Source organism: Herpailurus yagouaroundi, unplaced genomic scaffold (genome assembly GCF_014898765.1).
Source record: "Herpailurus yagouaroundi ecotype Mexico unplaced genomic scaffold, PumYag 180, whole genome shotgun sequence".
NCBI lineage: Eukaryota > Metazoa > Chordata > Mammalia > Carnivora > Felidae > Herpailurus > Herpailurus yagouaroundi.
The window spans coordinates 28,169,570-28,187,638 of record NW_024412411.1 but is presented as its reverse complement, the minus strand read 5'-3'; the positions used below and the strand labels follow the sequence as shown (position 1 = coordinate 28,187,638).

Sequence of the window (18,069 nt, the reverse complement as noted above, 5' to 3'; positions counted from 1 at the left end):
TCTTCTGAGGGGAATTCTTCCGCTTGGTCATTTTGGATAGTCCCTGGCGTGGTGAGGACCTGCAGGGCACTTCCCCTGTGCTGTGGTGTATAACTGGAGTTGGTGGGTGGAGCCGCAGTCAGACCTGATGTCTGCCCCCAGCCCACCACTGGGGCCACAGTCAGACTGGTGCGTGCCTTCTCTTCCCCTCTCCTAGGGGCGGGATTCACTGTGGGGTGGGGTGGCCTGTCTGGGCTACTTGCACACTGCCAGGCTTGTGATGCTGGGGATCTGGCGTCTTAGCTGGGGTGGGTAGGCAAGGTGCACAGGGGCAGGAGGGGCAGGCTTAGCTTGCTTCTCCTTAGGTGATCCACTTCAGGAGGGGCCCTGTGGCAGCAGGAGGGAGTCAGATCGGCTGTGGGAGGTTTGGCTCCGCAGAAGCGCAGAGTTGGGTGTTTGCGCGGAGCGAGCAAGTTCCCTGGCAGGAACTGGTTCTCTTTGGGATTTTGGCTGGGGGATGGGCAGGGAAGATGGCGCTGGCGAGCGCCTTTGTTCCCCACCAAACTGAGCTCTGTCGTCCGGGGGCTCAGCAGCTTTCCTTCCCTTTGTCCTCCAGCCTTCCCGCTTTCTGAGCAGAGCTGTTAACTTATGACCTCCCAGCCGCTAAGTCGCGCTTGCTGTGGGAACACAGGCCGTCAGGCCCCTCCGCTTTTTGCAAGCCAGACTCGGGGGCTCTGCTTGGCAGGCGAGCCGCCCCTCCGCCCCGGCTCCCTCCCGCCAGTCCGTGGAGCGCGCACCGCCTCGCCGCCCTTCCTACCCTCTTCCGTGGGCCTCTCGTCTGCGCTTGGCTCCGGTGACTCCGTTCTGCTAATCCTCTGGTGGTTTTCTGGGTTATTTAGGCAGGTGTAGGTGGAATCTAAGTGATCAGCAGGACGCGCGGTGACCCCAGCGTCCTCCTACGCCGCCATCTTCCTCTCTCTCCCACATCTTCTTTATTCATTCATCCCTCGATGGACATTTGTGCTCTTTCCATACTTTGGCTATTTTTGATAGTGCTGCCATAAACATTGGGGTGCCTGTGTCCCTTTGAAACAGCACACCTGTATCCCTTGGATAAATACTTAGTAGTGCAATTGCTGGGTCGTAGGGTAGTTCTATTTGTAATTTTTTGAGAAAACTCCATACTGTTTTCCAGAGTGGCTGCACCAGTTTACATTCCCACCAGCAGTGCAAAAGAGATCCTCTTTCTCCGCATTTTGCCAACATCTGTTGTTGCTTGAGTTGTTAATGTTAGCCATTCTGAGAGGTGTGAGGTGGTATCTCATTGTGGTTTTGATTTATATTTCCCTGATGATGAGTGATGTTGACATTTTTTGTCAGTTGACATTTTTTGTCAACAATGTCAGTTGACATTTTTTGTCAACATGTGTCAGTTGGCCATCTGGATATCTTCTTTGGAGAAGTGTCTATTCATGTCTTTTGCCCATTTCTTCACTGGATTTTTTTGGGGGTGTTGAGTTTGATAAGTTCTTTTTAGATTTTGGATACTAGCCCTTTATCTGATATGTCATTTGTAAATATCTTCTCCCCTTCTGTCAGTTGCCTTTTAGTTTTGCTGATTGTTTCCTTCGCTGTATAGAAGCTTTTTATTTTGATGAGGTCCCAGTAGTTCATTTTTGCTTTTGTTTCCCTTGCCTCCAGAGACATGTTGAGTAAAAAGTTGCTGCAGCCAAGATTAAAGAGGTTTTTGCCTGCTTTCTCCTCAAGGATTTTGATGGCTTCCTGTCTTACATTTAGGGTCTTTAATCCTTTTTAAGTTTATTTTTGTGTGGTGTAAGAAAGTGGTCCACGTTCATTCTGCATGTTGCTGTCCAGTTTTCCCAGCACCACTTGCTGAAGAGACTGTCTTTATTCCATTGGATATTCTTTCTTGCTTTGTAAAAGATTAGTTGGCCATATGTTTGTGGGTCCATTTCTGGGGTCTCTATTCTGTTCCATTGGTCTGAGTGTCTGTTCTTATGCCAGTACCATACTGTTGATGATTACAGCTTTGTAGTATAGTTTGAAGTCCGGGATTATGATGCCTCCTGCTTTGGTTTTGTTTTTCAAGATTGCTTTGCCTGTTCGGAGTTTTTTCTGGTTCCAAGGTCTTTTCTGGTTCCATACAAATTTTAGAATTATTTGTTCTAGCTTTGTGAAGAATGCTGGTGTTATTTTGATAGGGATTGCATTGAATATGTAGATTGCTTTGGGTAGTATTGACATTTAACAATATTTGTTCTTCCTATCCAGGAGCATGGAATCTTTTTTCATTTTTTTGTGTCTTCTTCAATTTCTTTCATAAGCTTTCTATAGTTTTTAGTGTATAGATTTTTCAACTCTTTGGTTAGATTTATTCCTAGGTATTTTATGGTTTTTGGTGCAACTGTAAATGGGATGGATTCCTTGATTTGTCTTTCTGTTGCTTCATTGTTGGTGTATAGGAATGCAATCGATTTCTGTGCATTGATTTAATATCCTGCAACTTTGCTGAATTCATGAATCAGTTCTAGCAGTTTTTTTTTTTTTGTGGAATCTTTTGGATTTTCCACGTAGAGTATCATGTCATCTGTGAAGAGTGAAAGTCTGACCTCCTCTTGGCCGATTTGGATGCCTTTTATTTCGTTATGGTGTTTGATTGCAGAGGTAAAAACTTCCAATACTATGTTGAATAACAGTGTCGAGAGTAGACATCCCTGTCTTGTTCCTGACCTTAGGGGGAAACCTCTCAGTTTTTTCCCATTGAGGATGATATTAGCATTAGGTTTTTCATATATGCCTTTTATGATTTTGAGGTATGATCCTTCTATATCTACTTTCTTAAATGTTTTTATCAAGAAAGGAAGCTGTATTTTGTCAAATGCTTTCTCTGCATCTATTGAGAGGATCATATGGTTCTTGTCCTTTCTTTTATTGATGTGATGAATTACATTAATTGTTTTGTGGTTATTGAACTAGCTCTGCATCCCAGGTATAAATCCCACTTGGTCGTAGAGAAAAAAATTTTTAATGTATTGTTGGAGCCAGTTAGGTAAAAGCTTGTTGAGGATTTTTGCATCCATGTTCATCAGGGAAATTGGTCTATAGTTCTTCTTTTCAGTGGGGTCTCTGTCTGGTTTTGGTACCAAGGTAATGCTGGTTTCATAGAATGAGTTTGGAAGTTTTCCTTCCATTTCTATTTTTTTGGAACAGCTTCTAGAGAATAGGTGTTAACTCTTCCTTAAATGTTTGGTAGAATTCCCCTGGAAAGCCATCTGGCCCTGGACTCTAGTTTTTTGGGAGATTTTTGATTACTAATTCGATTTCCTTACTGATTATGGGTCTGTTCAAATTTTCTATTTCTTCCTGTTTCAGTTTTGGTAGTGTATATGTTTCTAGAAATTTGTCCATTTCTTCCAGATTGCCCATTTTATTGGCATATAATTTCTCATAATATTCTCTTATTATTTTTATTTCTGCTGTGTTGGTTGTGATCTCTCCTCTTTCATTCTTGATTTTGTTTATTTGGGTCCTTTCCTTTTTCTTTTTGATCAAACTGGCTAGTGGTTTATAAATTTTGTTAATTCTTTCAAAGAACCAGCTTCTGGTTTCATTGATCTGTTCTACCATTTTTTTTTTTTTAATTTCGATAGCATTGATTTCTGCTCTAATCTTTATTATGTCCTGTCTTCTGCTGTTTTTGGGTTTTATTTGCTATTCTTTTTCCAGTTCTTTAAGGTGTAATGTTAGGTTGTGTATCTGAGATCTTTCTTCCTTGTTTAGGAAGGCCTGGATTACTATATACTTTCCTCTTAAGACCGCCCTTGCTGCGTATCAGAGGTTTTCAGTTGTGGTGCGCCTTGTTTATTCTTATTCCCTCAACATTACATATTTTTGCTAGTCTATCTTAAGGATAGATATATAGACATGTGATTGCTAGGTCAAAGGGTAAATTCATGCAAAATGGTACTACTTATTGCCAAATTCCTTTCAGTAGGGGTGTATCATTTTGTGTTTGAGAAGATTTTGAAAATAAAGTTCCCTAGTCTCTGACCTACTGAATCAGAATCCTGAGATCTGGGTTCCCAGGTGACTTAGATGATCACCTAGGTGTAGGAAGCCTGTTCTACAGGAAAATTTAAGGGCAACATTAAATTAAACCCAATTAATTGCTCACTTGATATGTACCTGTGCTATGCACTGGTGGGAGAAATCCTAAGATAAATATAAGATAGTCTCTTTTGGAGGATCCATAGCCTAGGGAGTGGAAGAGAAACAAACATTCATAAACAAATCACTGTAAAATCATGTGATTGCTTCTATAATAAAAATGTATACATGGTGCTAAGGGAACACAAAAGATGAATAAGTGTATGTATGCAAATTGTACCTAGGATAGATTGTTACAGACTGTTCCAAATAAAAGCATAATTATGCACTTAACAAACTTCTTTCAAAACTCATTTGGTAAAGTCTCCTTTCTTGAGAAGAAATAAATCATGAGTCTAATTATAAATGTATTCCATTTGTTATTTCTTCTTTGGTTTATTCTTTGATGTGGCTTCCACTTTTTGAATTGGAACTACCATGGACATCTATGGAGATTTTTGAACCTAAAATTGTAACATAAAGTACTAAGAAAGTACTAACATTGTGATATTTTCAGCATAAAAACACTACCATAATCATGATCATACTGTGGTGTGAATGAAATAAATAATGCCATTCATGTATCTCACAGGAGAGAAGATAAAAGTCAATAAAAAGAGAATTATTTATTAAAAAGATCTAGTGTTACAAGAACAGTACACAGAACTATTATCTGACTGTGCCTTCCACATGATATATACCATTATATATAGTATATATACAGATTGTATACAATATATTTAACGGTTTGACATGGAGTCCACAGTACCTTATTTTGGGTATGCAAAACATTTACTTTCATGAAATTTTTATTTATGAAGTGTTTTTTCCTTCATAGTTCAACTGTCATTATACAAAAATACAGTCTCTTTAGTGACTTAAGACTGTGCCGTTATTATCCCATCCAAGAAAAAGCTCACTCAGTACTGCAGCTGAAAAATAATGTACCTTGATAAGGAATGCTGTTCTGTTTTCTACAAAGTAACAAGTATGTAATACAGAAAAACATAACATAAACATTTAAAACCTGTGTTTTTTATAGTTTATGATGCAAAATACATATTCTTTGCAGGTTGAGTAAAAACATCCCTTATCTCCAATTCCTGTAAGAATACATCAGACATTCTACTTGTAAATATTCTATCAGATGTGTACCATCCATCAGCTAGTTGAAAACATTGGTTAATTTTAATTTGCCACAAACTGACATATTTTACTGGACTTCATTTTATAAGAGTTTCAGTAATAACTTAATTCTTAAAGTCCTTCACTAAATCTAGTATAAAACATCACAGAAAATAAAGAAAATTATTTGATTAATCAATATGGAATAGAAATTATTGCCCATTCTCTTATATTCTTGCTGCATCTTTTTTTTCAGATGCAAAATTTGTTCCTGCAAGCTACACTATATTCATGAGAGTTATATCTTTATATTTTTACTTACTAAACAGTTTGCATTCCTCTATTTGCAAAGTCCAGCCTGTCCCACTCCAAAGGGGTACTGAAAGAAGGCCACTTGGTTGTTATAATTCACAGGCTTTAATATTCACCATCTGTAGTCATTTACTGTAGTAATCAGTTAACTAAAATAGTCTTGTAAATCACTTCTTGTTTGTTTAGGGGTGTCTTGGATATAATTCCCCCCCCCCCCAAAGAGAATGAGTAAGCAACTTAAATAGTTGTGCTATGGCTCTGAACCCAATCTTTTAGGATGTTCAAAACAACAATTCCAATATATCCTGATTCTGTAAAGATTAACCTCTAGAACCAGCAGTGTGAACTTAATGCTTCATTTTGCTTGCTGTTATGGATGGTACAAACAGAATTAACAGGCTTAGATTTTATAAAATAAAAGAAATACTTTTCTTTTATATTAACATCATCTGCAAAACTAGTTTCTTCAAGCTCTTTTTTTGGCATTTGACTTTGCAATAACTATCCCTTCAGGCATCTTCTTGGGTATTAGGTGAACTGTGGCATATTCTTATATCAGTTGGAACTTCTATATGATTATCATCAAGTAGAAAACTTTCACTACAATTTCAAACTCTCTAGGGTCACTTCCATTCAAGGTAACTCCCCCAAATTGCAAATGGGGATGATTTCCCAAGCAGTGTATGGCTAGTTAGACTAGCTGAGCCCTTATACTGAGGCTGTATTTCCACAACTTAATTCAAAGATCAATTTATTCAAGATGTTCTTTTTATTTTAGTAGTTGCTAATATTTTATAAGTGGTATGTGATGCATGGAAGTATATTAAAAATAAAAATTTATTTGTTACGCTTGAACCATTTTAATCCACAGACTATCTGTATGCATAATTATTTGCACAACAAATTTTGATTGTCCTTAAAATTGGTGACAATTAGAAGAAAGCCCTGGACCTAATTCAACATCTGTTTTGGCAATAGGTAGGGAAATGGGAAAGCTGTGTCCTGTATTCATTTTTTTTTCAAGTTAGCACCTTTGGCAGCATATTAGTGTCTGCCGTTTTTAGTGACCACATTTGTGCGTGTGACTTTAATCTTTTTTGTAACTAAAATAAACACTATATTTGCAGCTGAATAACATAGTAATTAATGAAAAACAACAGCACTTAAATTCATTTGGAATCACTTTCTATTTACCTTGCGCTAATGTAAATGGCTTATTCCCTACCCTAATAATTTGCCCTAGGGATGCATATAGAATAGCATATTGACAAATTTTGCTATTTTTCTATGCAGTAACTAATAATTTTTTGAGAAAATTTTTGTGTACTTATCCTATAATGGATCACACAACTGAGTTATTTTTTTCATATCTTCTACCAGTTTGTCAATTGGGGTAGTTAGCCAAAGGAAAAATGATAGTTGCAGAGTCTTCAGCAAACTTTTCATTCTCAGTTTTTTTTTTTTTTTGTATTTGTGTTTGAAACAGATCTGCTAGAGACCACTTAATTAACAAATGAATGGCACACATTCAGGATCATCAGATATAAAATCAAATTCCAACATATTAAAAAAGTAAAGAATACATTTGACAGAAATTACTTTTACTTACAAAAAAATTCATTACATACAATCTGCATATTTTTATTGGACCAAGAACTGTCCTCTCCATTTACAAAATCAAAGAGAAACCTGATGGATAAGTCATATTCCCCCCCAACCTCTTGTAAGTGCACCATGTGCAGTCCCAAAATTTTAAAGCTCATCTCAGGGTCCTGGGTCTCCACTTACACTATACTCTATTCACCGCTATTTTCAAGCTAAAGCAAAGCAAAGCAAATTAAGCTGCAGTTTTCACCAAGAGGTTGAGGGAATCATCAATGCCAAGAGTAATGTTACCGATGATGAAGATGGAGAGAGTGTGTGGAGGGTCGATTGAGCACTAGTGATTTTCCCACCTGTGAAAATAGAGAAGCATTAAATGGAGCAAATTATTTTGGTTTTGCTTGAGCTAGGAAAGAATTGTTTTTAGGTATGTAATACTAATGAGTGCAACATGGGTTTGTTTCTAATGAGGGTGTGCTTATAAAATAAAGGTTTCCCAAAAATTACATGGAAGGTAGAATTATATATGGAATACTGTGATAAAAGGCTATGTCAAATAAAAAAAAATCTAATCAGGAAATTTAGTGTAATTTTAACCAATGATGTAAATTTCACTGATGGGAAACATCCCAAATTCCAGGTATGAATTATAAAACAATTTCTACAGTACATTGTTCAGAAAAGGGAACAAGAATAATTAGCAAAAGTTTGTGGCAAAAAGAATTCCTAATTCAATTACTTCAGTCAATTTTTGAATTTAGTAACAAAATTATTTAATTTATTATACTCATAGCTTATTCATTTATTTAACTGTTTAAGTTGACCAGGCTTAAATTTTAGATTTTCATACCTAACTTGGCAAAGGAGAGCCATCTTTCGTCACTCTTCCCTACACCCAGTAGAAATTCTTCCATCTTGAGACCCAATTATTGTATGCAGTTAATGAATTAGGGGGGTTGGCTGTTAGATTAAACTTACTGATTTGAATTGATTAGTTTGAAGTAGTTTAGGTAATGCCACATAACTAAGCTCCACATAAACTAAATGTTACCCTTAGATTTAACTTTACTAATGGTTCCTCAAGCCAGAAGTCTGAAGTATCATCATCATGATTGATATTTAATGAATGTTTGCTATATGCAATGTGCTGTACTGAGCTCTTTACACATATTATCTTGTTCGATCCTCATGACGTACCTATGCAGTAAGTATTGTTTTTATCCCCCTGTTGCAGTTGAGGGAACTGGAGCTTAGATAATAGAACTTGCTTGAAGTCACTGAGCTGGAATTAGTGGAAACAGATGCTATTATGTATTGTCTCTCTTAAAATAATGACTGGCCTTGCCCTTGATTGAGACCTTAATGATAGATTAATAATAAAATAAATGTATCATTCAATTTTTGGAATCATCCTTCTGTCAAGTTATCTTCTCTGGCCAGAGTTGAGTGTTAATGGGATCTGGTTATAATTTTTGTTATGGAAATAGTATCTAATTTTCCCCAGATGTTTACTGAAGAGCTGAAGAATCATTTGTTTGGTAACACACACACACACACACACACACACACACAGAGCAGCAAATCTTTACTTTGAAAATTTTTACAGCTAAGGTGCTAATGAAACTATTAATCAACATATTAGAGAATGTTACATGTAGTTCAACTTGTACAAAAGAGGAAGTGCATGGCTACATGTGAGCTATAAGAAAGGCATAAGGAGAAAGCTTCACTGGAGTGATATGCATGCTTAATAATAAAAGCTGTGAAAATAGTTTTTTCTATTTTTTTTTTTTTTGAGAGTGACTGAGTCCTTGTCAAATCCACTAACATGATACTTTTACAAAAACATCTCACTTTCAGAATGCTAAGTGGGGACTATATCTCAAATTTCACATAGAATCCACAAAGAAAAAACATTATTTTAGTATAGCAAATCAAAACAAAATACAAACAACTACGCTGAATTATGTCTTAGTCCCAACTGCAAAATCAATAGCTTTTTCACTTGAGCAAGTCCTTGAACTTCTTGGAGCTTTTGGTTTTTGGAAAATGATAAGAAAGAAACCAATTGTTGCTTATGGGTCTGTGATAGACAATATTATGTTTTCACTTCATTAAAACTCAGAAACGTGTTGCACTAGCCATATCATTTTAACTAAAACATAAAAGTTGACAATTTGTTTTTCATGGAATAGAAGTTACAGTACAATGGGAGAATCAAGGTCTTTAATAAGTACTCTCAAACTTGGGGCTGATATTGTCCAGATGACACTTTACACTCTGTCTTAGAGTTGAAAGGAATCTTGGGGATTTGGAGAATAATAAAATACTTAGAAGTTTGTTAAAAGGATAAGATAATATATAGAAAACACCTAGCATAATGCCAAGAATATGATCAAGGGTCAGTAAATGCTCATTGTATTGTTGTTTTTAGAAATTTGAGACTTATGAAGCAAATAAAGAAGAGAGTTGTCATCTTTTTCATTTTGTGGAAATAATCTGTCAAGGTGCTCTTGAAAATTTATACTCACATATGAACAGTTCAATTGTGAACTAATCAGTGTGGAGACATTATTACCTTTCTTGCTCTTGAAACTATACTTTTATAAATGAATCATAAAGTGTATTAAGTTTTTGTGGGGCCACAATATATTTAAATTCTTAGGCCTTTTCACCTGAATTTCTGAAAAGTGTCAGATTTCCTATATCTTGTGTTTTTTATTTTTAACATTTCATTTTGAAATAATTTTAGATGTGTCAAAAAGCTATAAAAATAGAACAAAGAATTCATCCAGATTCCTTAAATGTTTGTTTCATCATTGTTGCTTTATTATTTTCTCTATAAATATATACAATTTCCTGAGCCATTTGAAAGTAAGTTGCAGACATGATGTACATTTCACCCTAAATACTTTAATGCATAGTTCCTAAAAATAAGATATTTTCTTATATAGCCACAGAATTTTTTAAAAGAGGAAATTAATATATATATATATATAATGTAATCTATAGACATTATTCAAATTTTATCAATTGTCCCAATAATATCCTTTATCTCATCTTGTATTTTTTAAATGTTTATTTATTTATTTTGAGAGAGAGAGAGAAAGAGCGAGAAAGGGAGAGAGAGAGAAAAAGCTGGGGAGGGACAGGGGAAGAGAGAGGGAGAGAGAGAATCCCAGGAAGGCTGCACAATCAGCAGGAGGCCCAACACAGGGCTGGATCTCACAACGTGTGAGATCATAATCTGAGCCGAAATCAAGAGTTGGACATTAAACCAACTGAGGCACCCAGGTGCCCCTCATCTTGTATTTTCATGTAAGAGTTTACTTATCAAATATTATGTCAATGTTTTTTTTTTCCTCAAAGTTTCATTCTAATTATTTTCTTCCTTATATTTGCCTTCTACCTCATTTATTTTTATTTTTTTTCTACCTCATTTTTTGGCATCAAAAAAATTCATATATAATGCCTTTGTCTTAATCCAAATTGATAAATATGTTGAATACAATGAAGCCACATACAGAGTCCTATAGGATATCACTGGATACCTCCCTTTGGGCTTACAATCTGCTTGAGAATGATAATAAATAATGTTCATAATTTCCCATTAATTAAATGCACATTACATATTTTTATTCAAGGACTTAATGGAAATTGTCTAATATTTTCTTAATGAGAGATTTGCATACTTTATTAAATCTTTTGTTTCCTTTTTTGACTACATCAATGAAATGGTTATTCATTACCAAATTTGTAAAGTATTTGTCCTATAATTCCTTTGCTGATGTAATAATGATGGTAGTGGTAAAGAGGTAAAGATATGTGGCCTTGGAGACAACCATACCTGGGTCCAAATCCTGGTTCTTCCACTTAGATCTTAGGCAAGTTACTTAAAATTTCTCTGTAAAATATGAATAATGCCATCTACTTCATATAATTGTTACTAAGACTGAATAAGATGATGTATTTAAAGGACTTATGATCGTGCATAACACATAATAAAGGCTCAGTAAAAGCTGGAAATTATTAATATTGTTAATAATAACAATGAGTCACAAATAAATTCTGGAAATCTAATGTACAGTTAATAATACTGTAGTACATACTTGAAAGTTGCTAAGGGAGTAAAGTTTAAATGTTCTCACTACAAAAAGAAATGGCACTTATATGAGGTGATGAAGGTGTTAGTTAGATAATGCTATGGTGGTAATAAATTTGCAATGTATAAGTGTATCAAATCAGCAAGTTGTATACCTTAAACCTACAAAATTTTATGTATGAATTATATCTCAGTAAAGCTGACAAAGCAATACAAAAATAATACACAATAGAATTTACAATTTATTTTGAAATCAATAAACATGATCAAAGTTTAATTTTAAGAAGAATTTCCTTTAAACTTTCCTGTACCTCATTCTCCATTATCTAATGATAAAGGTGACCAAGATAATAGAAAAATGAGTATGTTAAAATAGTGCAATGGCAGTTTAAAAGCAATATTGCAGGGGCACCTAGGTGGCTCAGTCAGTTAAGTCCCAGGTCATGATCTCACGGTTCATGAGTTAAAGCCCTGTGTTGTGCTCTGTGCTGATCTGTGCTGACAGCTCGGAGCCTGGACCCTGCTTCAGATTCTGTCTCTCCCCTCTCTCTGCCCCTCCTCTGCTCATGCTCATGCTTATACTCTGTCTTTGTCTCTGTCTCTCTCTCAAAAATAAATAAACATTTAAAAAAATATTGCAAAGTTGAAATAGCCAGTAAGATGCTGCTTGAGACCATGATAGGCAAGGAAATTTCACAAATAAGCACATTCTAATGAAAAGATCAACCCCTTTCTAGATTTGTAGAAATTCTGCACTTATGGACATACTACCATGGTTTGTATTAATTGGAGGATGGTATGGAAATCAGAGTGAGAAATGAGATCCTTCATGTGAACCATGCAATTCATCATATTAATTTTGGTGAGGTTTACACTATTTGTTTGTAGTCATGAAATTAAGCCTATTATGTCAATCAAAACATACCTGAATAGGATGGCACCCTGATTTGGGAACTAGCCGTTCCATCCCCTCCTTCACTGTATGCTCGAACTTCAATAATATAGACTCCAGCATCAGGGAGTGGTACTACTGCTTGAGGTTTCTGTGTTTCAATAACTTGACTGTTGCTGTGCCCCTCTTGCCTGTAAAAAACCTGGAAATAATAGCAGAGGTTTAAACATTTGCTATTCAGTTGAGGATTCCAAATGTTTATTGACTGACTACTGTATGTCACATTTTGAGCAGAGGGAGCTTACATCTTTGACAGATATGTAAGCAAATATAATGCATGTGCTATGTGCAGCATTGGAAGTGTAAAAAGATGCTATGAAAATATAGAAGAGAGAATTTAATTCTGTCTGTGGGTTAGGAAACACGTTTTAGAGGAGGAGATGCCTGAACTAAGTATGTGAAGATAAATAGAGTTCACCAGTTGGAGAAAAGGATGAGAATTCTAGGAAAAGATAAGAGAAGATTAAAAAATACACCCAAGCAGTACAAAACCATAGCATTAGGTATGGGATAAACAGAAGATATATGGAGATGGTGATATTGAGACTAGGGCAGTAGGTAGTGAGGGAGCATATCACTAAAAGTCTTTTACTCTTGGTTATTGAAATGGATAGTATCCCGAGTACTCACAGCTGTCCTCTTCAATTGAAAGGACTAAAGTGATAATTTCTTAAACGCATCAATAATAAATCCTTAACAATGTAAGAAATGGCTGGAAGTTAACATTTTAGTGTTTTTACTTTTACTTTAGTTGTTGTTTGCTTTTCTGTGAACTGGCATTTGGATACTTTGGCCGGTAGAGGGAAGGCTTTTTCAACACCTGTCCGTGGTGCTAGAATAGAACATGTATTCATGGAAGTTTCAGAATTACAAATTAGGACATAGAATTATCCCATGTTTACATTTTAGGAAGCAAAGAACACAGGAGTTATGCAATTTATACAAGATCAGGTGGCTAGTTAGGGAAAATATTGCATTGGAAGGTTAGTGTTCTGATGATCAGTTAAGAGCTGTTTCAGAGCTATATTATATTGTATGTACTTACAGATCCCAATTCAAAACAATCTCCTACAAACAAAACAAAGCAAAACAAAACAAAACACAATCTCCATATTCCTGTCTGGGCAAATTTGGGCAAGTTACTAATCTTTCTAAACCTCGAGTGCCTCTGGTATATAATAAAGATAATAATTTTTCTTTCATGGCTTTGTTAGGAGAATGAAATGGGAGAATTCATATAAAATGCCCATCATAGGACCTGGTGCATGGTAAGCTTAATAAGAGAAAGCTACTTCTGTTGCCATTATTGTTCTTTGTCAGTGGTCAGTATTTCAATTGCATCATAAAAGATGGACTGTCTTAGGAAGTTAGACAAAAAAATTGTACTTTTTCTCCTTCTAAAAATATGTTTTGCACTTGAACCAATGTACATAGAGGGGAATAAACTTTAGCAGAACAATATTGATATATATTGAAGTCTGCCTGCATCTGATTCTCCCCTTTGCATTCTGGTAATATATGGCCCCTCAATTTCATTTCCTTTATCTTTCACAGATTTAAGTTTACTTCAGGGTTTCAGGAGAGAAGTAACTTCTCTTGAAAAGTATATAACCTTTGCAATAATTGTATGTACTGAAATACTTATAGGGAAGGAAGTCATAGCCTCAGCATAGCTTCAGAATGATAGGAGTATCATCAAATATTTATTGGGCATATCATGTGGGCCAGGAACAGTCCTATGTATCGGAGATTCATAAGAGAACAAGACCACATCGTTCCTGCTCTCATGGCACTTACAGTATAACAGTAGAGACAGATATCAATGCAATGAAGTGTGATATATACTGCAATAGGAACTGTGTTTAGTGAGATAGCAATGCACAGCATGGGTACTTGGTCAAGACTTGAGGAATCAGAAACATTTCTCAGAGCATGCCCATAGCAGGTTCTTTCGGCTTAAAAAATTATAATTGTGTCAGAATTTAGGTTTCTCATTTTGACTGTAGCAGTGTAATGAATTAGAATTCTAATCATCCACGTGAGGTAATTAGAAAGCAAATTTATGGCAATGGGAAAGTATGTAAATTGGTGGGGATTGGCAGGGGAGTGACTGTTTTAGAGGACATTCTTGTTATGGTTCAATAAATTACAATTCTTATGACAAAGAAAAATGCAGCTAGTAATGCATATCTAATGCTTCGTAAAATCCAGAGTTGAAAAAAATTTGTGGATCAGTTGAGATTTAGAGACAAAAGGTAAACGCAGGAAAAATGCCAGTTAATGGTAGCAAAAGGAGTTTGAAATTAAATGTGGCTTTTACCAATACATCCAGGGAGATGTGATGCTATGAGACAGTAAGTGGGTATACTAAGTGAAAAGATACATTAAATTAATGGTTAGTCTTAGATACTTTAGAGAATCTTGGCTTATTTAAAAATCCTGATTTAGAAAAGATGAATTAGAATGAGGAATGTGTGAGTTAGCTAAGGAGTTAAGTCAAGGCTAAGTCAAGACATGTCAGAAATAGTTATTGACAATAAGGAGGCCAGATAATACTTTGCGAATCTGGACATTTACAGAATGGCAGTTACCATGGCAGCTATCTTTAGGCATAAAGGAAAGTGTATTTTCAAGACTATTCTCAAATTCTCCTTAACAGCTGGGAGGAGTGAGTTATTCAAAGAAGTAATTCTAAACAAAAAAATTAAAGCTGTACTGCTATTTTGAAAGGCATGGTCTGGAAATGGCTAGTCCATATGTCTGATGCTAACAGAATAATGGCATGAGTATGCTTGAAGATATAACAATAAATTTTGCTGGTTTTACTATAAGTGCCCCCTGAGAAGGATGGATCCAATTAAAAGGAGGGCCTATTCAGCAGCTGAGCATCTTGGGAATAGTCAATGGGGACAGCTGCTCTTCATAATAGAGGGCAAGGAATCTGAAGCTCTAGTAGAAAGAGGAGGGTGGGGACAAGTCAGCAAAATGGTAGAAGCAAGATGAAAAAAGTTGGGAAGCACAAGTCCCAGTAAGAAGCTACTGACTGGAGTATAGCCAGATGCACTTTTAAGAACAGGACTTCCTATGGACAATTTTCAGATCCTTGCATCTAAGGTGTGCTTTTCACTCTGCCTGCTCCCGCCAACATTTCTATCAAGTCTACTTTGTACATGCATATATTTAATAATATATGTCATTTCTGTTTTCATTTTAAAAATATTTTATAATGAAAAATTTCAAGCATAATTACATGTAAGAGAATTATATATGAGTCTTTTTAAATTTTGGGGTATCACAAGAAAGAGGCTGTGTCCATACATAGGGTGAATATAACATGAAGGAACAACTGCAAGATACCGGAAACCAGTGAGACTAGAATGATCATAGACATTAAGTCCCCTGAGAAGCTGGATAAATATAGAGATTGGCTTCCTGGATAAATATAGAGGTGGGCTTCAGAATTCTGTAGGGTGTGGAATAAAATATCAATCCAAGTGTACATATATCTCAGGAGTCTGGAAGGCCCTGCTATCTAAGTTAGATAAATAAATATAAACTTCTGTTTATATTGATGGATCACATAATAACATGTAAACTTTGAGCCTGATTTTCCCTTACTCTCTTTGGCTCTGTAAATAGGCAGAAAGTAGAGGTGATGGGGGGAGATGTACGGAAAAGTAGTTGTATATCTAGGAAAGGATATTTTGTAGATGTAGACTAGAAAAATAAGACCTTATTTTTTTTGGTATGTAGCCTGAGGTCCTTGTCCTGAATTCCTTCTGAACTGCTTGAATTATTTTCTGAGTATATAAAAGTTTCTTTTGCTGGGGAAGGTAATATTTGCACAAGTGAAAGTATAGCTCCTTGGGATTTGATAATTATTTTCCCTTTCACTTGAACTTAAATCTATGTGAGAAGAATAAAGTGGAGATAAGATGGTTGTTTTACTTTATAATCTTGGTAAGCTTCTTTCAGAATATAAAGAAAAAGTTCCTCCATGCTCAAGATTATTAAGGAGAATTATGGCTGAATATGCTTTACACCACAGCTTTGTTATTGGTATTGGTATTTCTTTAGGAATGCCAGTAACAGATATGCCCAAATTAGTAAGGACTCTACATATAGACCTCACACTAGAGGAATTACAAAAATGAAATTTTCTTCTTTGAAAAGAATTTATTTGGGAAAAATACATTAAATTAGAAAAAATTATTTGAAATTTTTGCTCCATTTTCCTGATCACTTATAAATAATATATTAATAATATAGGTTACTATTTCTGAATTTGAAAATGTAAAGACAAGAAAATAAAATAATAACAATTGACCTGAAAAAGTCCTAAATACACAAATAAATGCCCAAATTTGATTCAACTTTTCAAATGGAGATTTATTTTATATGAGTGACATTATTTTGTAGCCATATCTGGAATTCCCCAATTTTCTTCTGGTTCTTCAAGCTTGCATTTCTCTTAGTTTTAAATGAAAAACTGTGATGTCTTGAAACTATTACTGTCAAATCTGGGCTTGTTAAACAAAATCTCAGGAAGTTCAGGATATCTTGGATGATCTCAAAAATGCAGTAAGAAATTTCACAGCTAGGTAATACTTCATATTTATCTGAATGGATTTAATTCTAATGTGTCACCTCTGACACAATCATATGGGTTGATTCTATCCTTCTTCCACTACATTCTTGGTCAAGTTTCCAATAAGATTTATGATGAGGAGACCTCCTTTTTCTTGTTAACACCTTGCACAAAATGTCTCGTATAGTTCTCTGTTAATGTATTAGCCTTATATATATATTCACACTTCAATTCTGAAGTTAACAAGCCAGATACATGCTTCTTAGAAAATGGATTAGTCAAATTCCACTATTTTAACTTATTATTATTTTATTATGCTATCTTTGTGGTTTGTTTTCAAAGAATGAGTTAAATCTCGTATATAGTATCCTAACTATAAGTAAAAAAAAAAATTGAGTGTATTATTTATGGGTCAAGTCTGGAGAACAAATCTATTTTTCTCCATTTTTATCATCTTTCAATAATTTTCAAAATCCGGAAAACTTTGAGCTAAAGACCTTTATGAATTCATCTACTTTACACTGGACTTAATACAAAAGGTGGAATATGTAATCTTTGCATTTTAAATCTAAGCATTGACTCCAAGTTGTCACAGGCTGAAACTTACGTATGTAGATATGATGTACATTTCTAGTGATGTCTTTTGCTTATAAAAGTAAAGTAACTTAGCAAAGATAAGGAGCAAAAATAAATTTACTTCTCTTTTTGATATTGGAATTTATGGTGGAAGCTTTCTCTTACCCTGTTTAGCAGGAAGTCCTCTACCTCAAATTACCTTGTGGATAGGGAAGTAGTGTGCTGACTTGTCCCTACTTTAGTTAGTCTTTGTGACTGCCATACACTAATTAGGTGGCCCACTATTGTACTGGCATTCTTGGTCCAGAGGTTAGGTCATTCTTGGTTTGGCAGTAATTTGTGGGGATGTAGTAGGAATCAAAGAGATCATTTTCCTCTGAGTTTCATGCTCAGCCTTGGCCATTCCACACTTGTGTGAACCTCCCTGCAGGGGCACAGCTCTTTAGCTGCAGTGCAGATCCTTGTCTGGGCTAGAGGAGTTTTCCTCAGAGTCATACTCAGAAAAGGGGGCTACAAGCTTGTGTTCTCTGGGTTACATCGTTTAGTTTAAATTTGCAGCTATTCTTTTTTGTTAATGTTTTATTTATTTATTTATTTATTTATTTATTTATTTATAAAGAGAGTGCAAGCAGGAGAGGAGCAGAGAGAGAGAGGGAGACACAGGAT

General features: G+C 35.4%; 1 protein-coding gene across 2 annotated transcripts in view; it reads right to left on the bottom strand.

The window, feature by feature from the left end:
• Window positions 1–4,747: 4,747 nt before the first annotated feature.
• CNTN5 (contactin 5) overlaps window positions 4,748–18,069 on the bottom strand; it is a 1,407,026-nt gene continuing 1,393,704 nt past the window's right edge. For both annotated transcript variants that reach the window (XM_040489698.1, XM_040489699.1), the window contains 2 exons: window positions 12,213–12,381; window positions 4,748–7,538 (listed from right to left, as the gene is read on the bottom strand). In XM_040489698.1, the coding sequence (XP_040345632.1) occupies window positions 7,435–7,538; window positions 12,213–12,381 (273 nt within the window). In that variant the 3' untranslated portion in view covers window positions 4,748–7,434. The remainder of the gene's footprint in view (window positions 7,539–12,212; window positions 12,382–18,069) is intronic.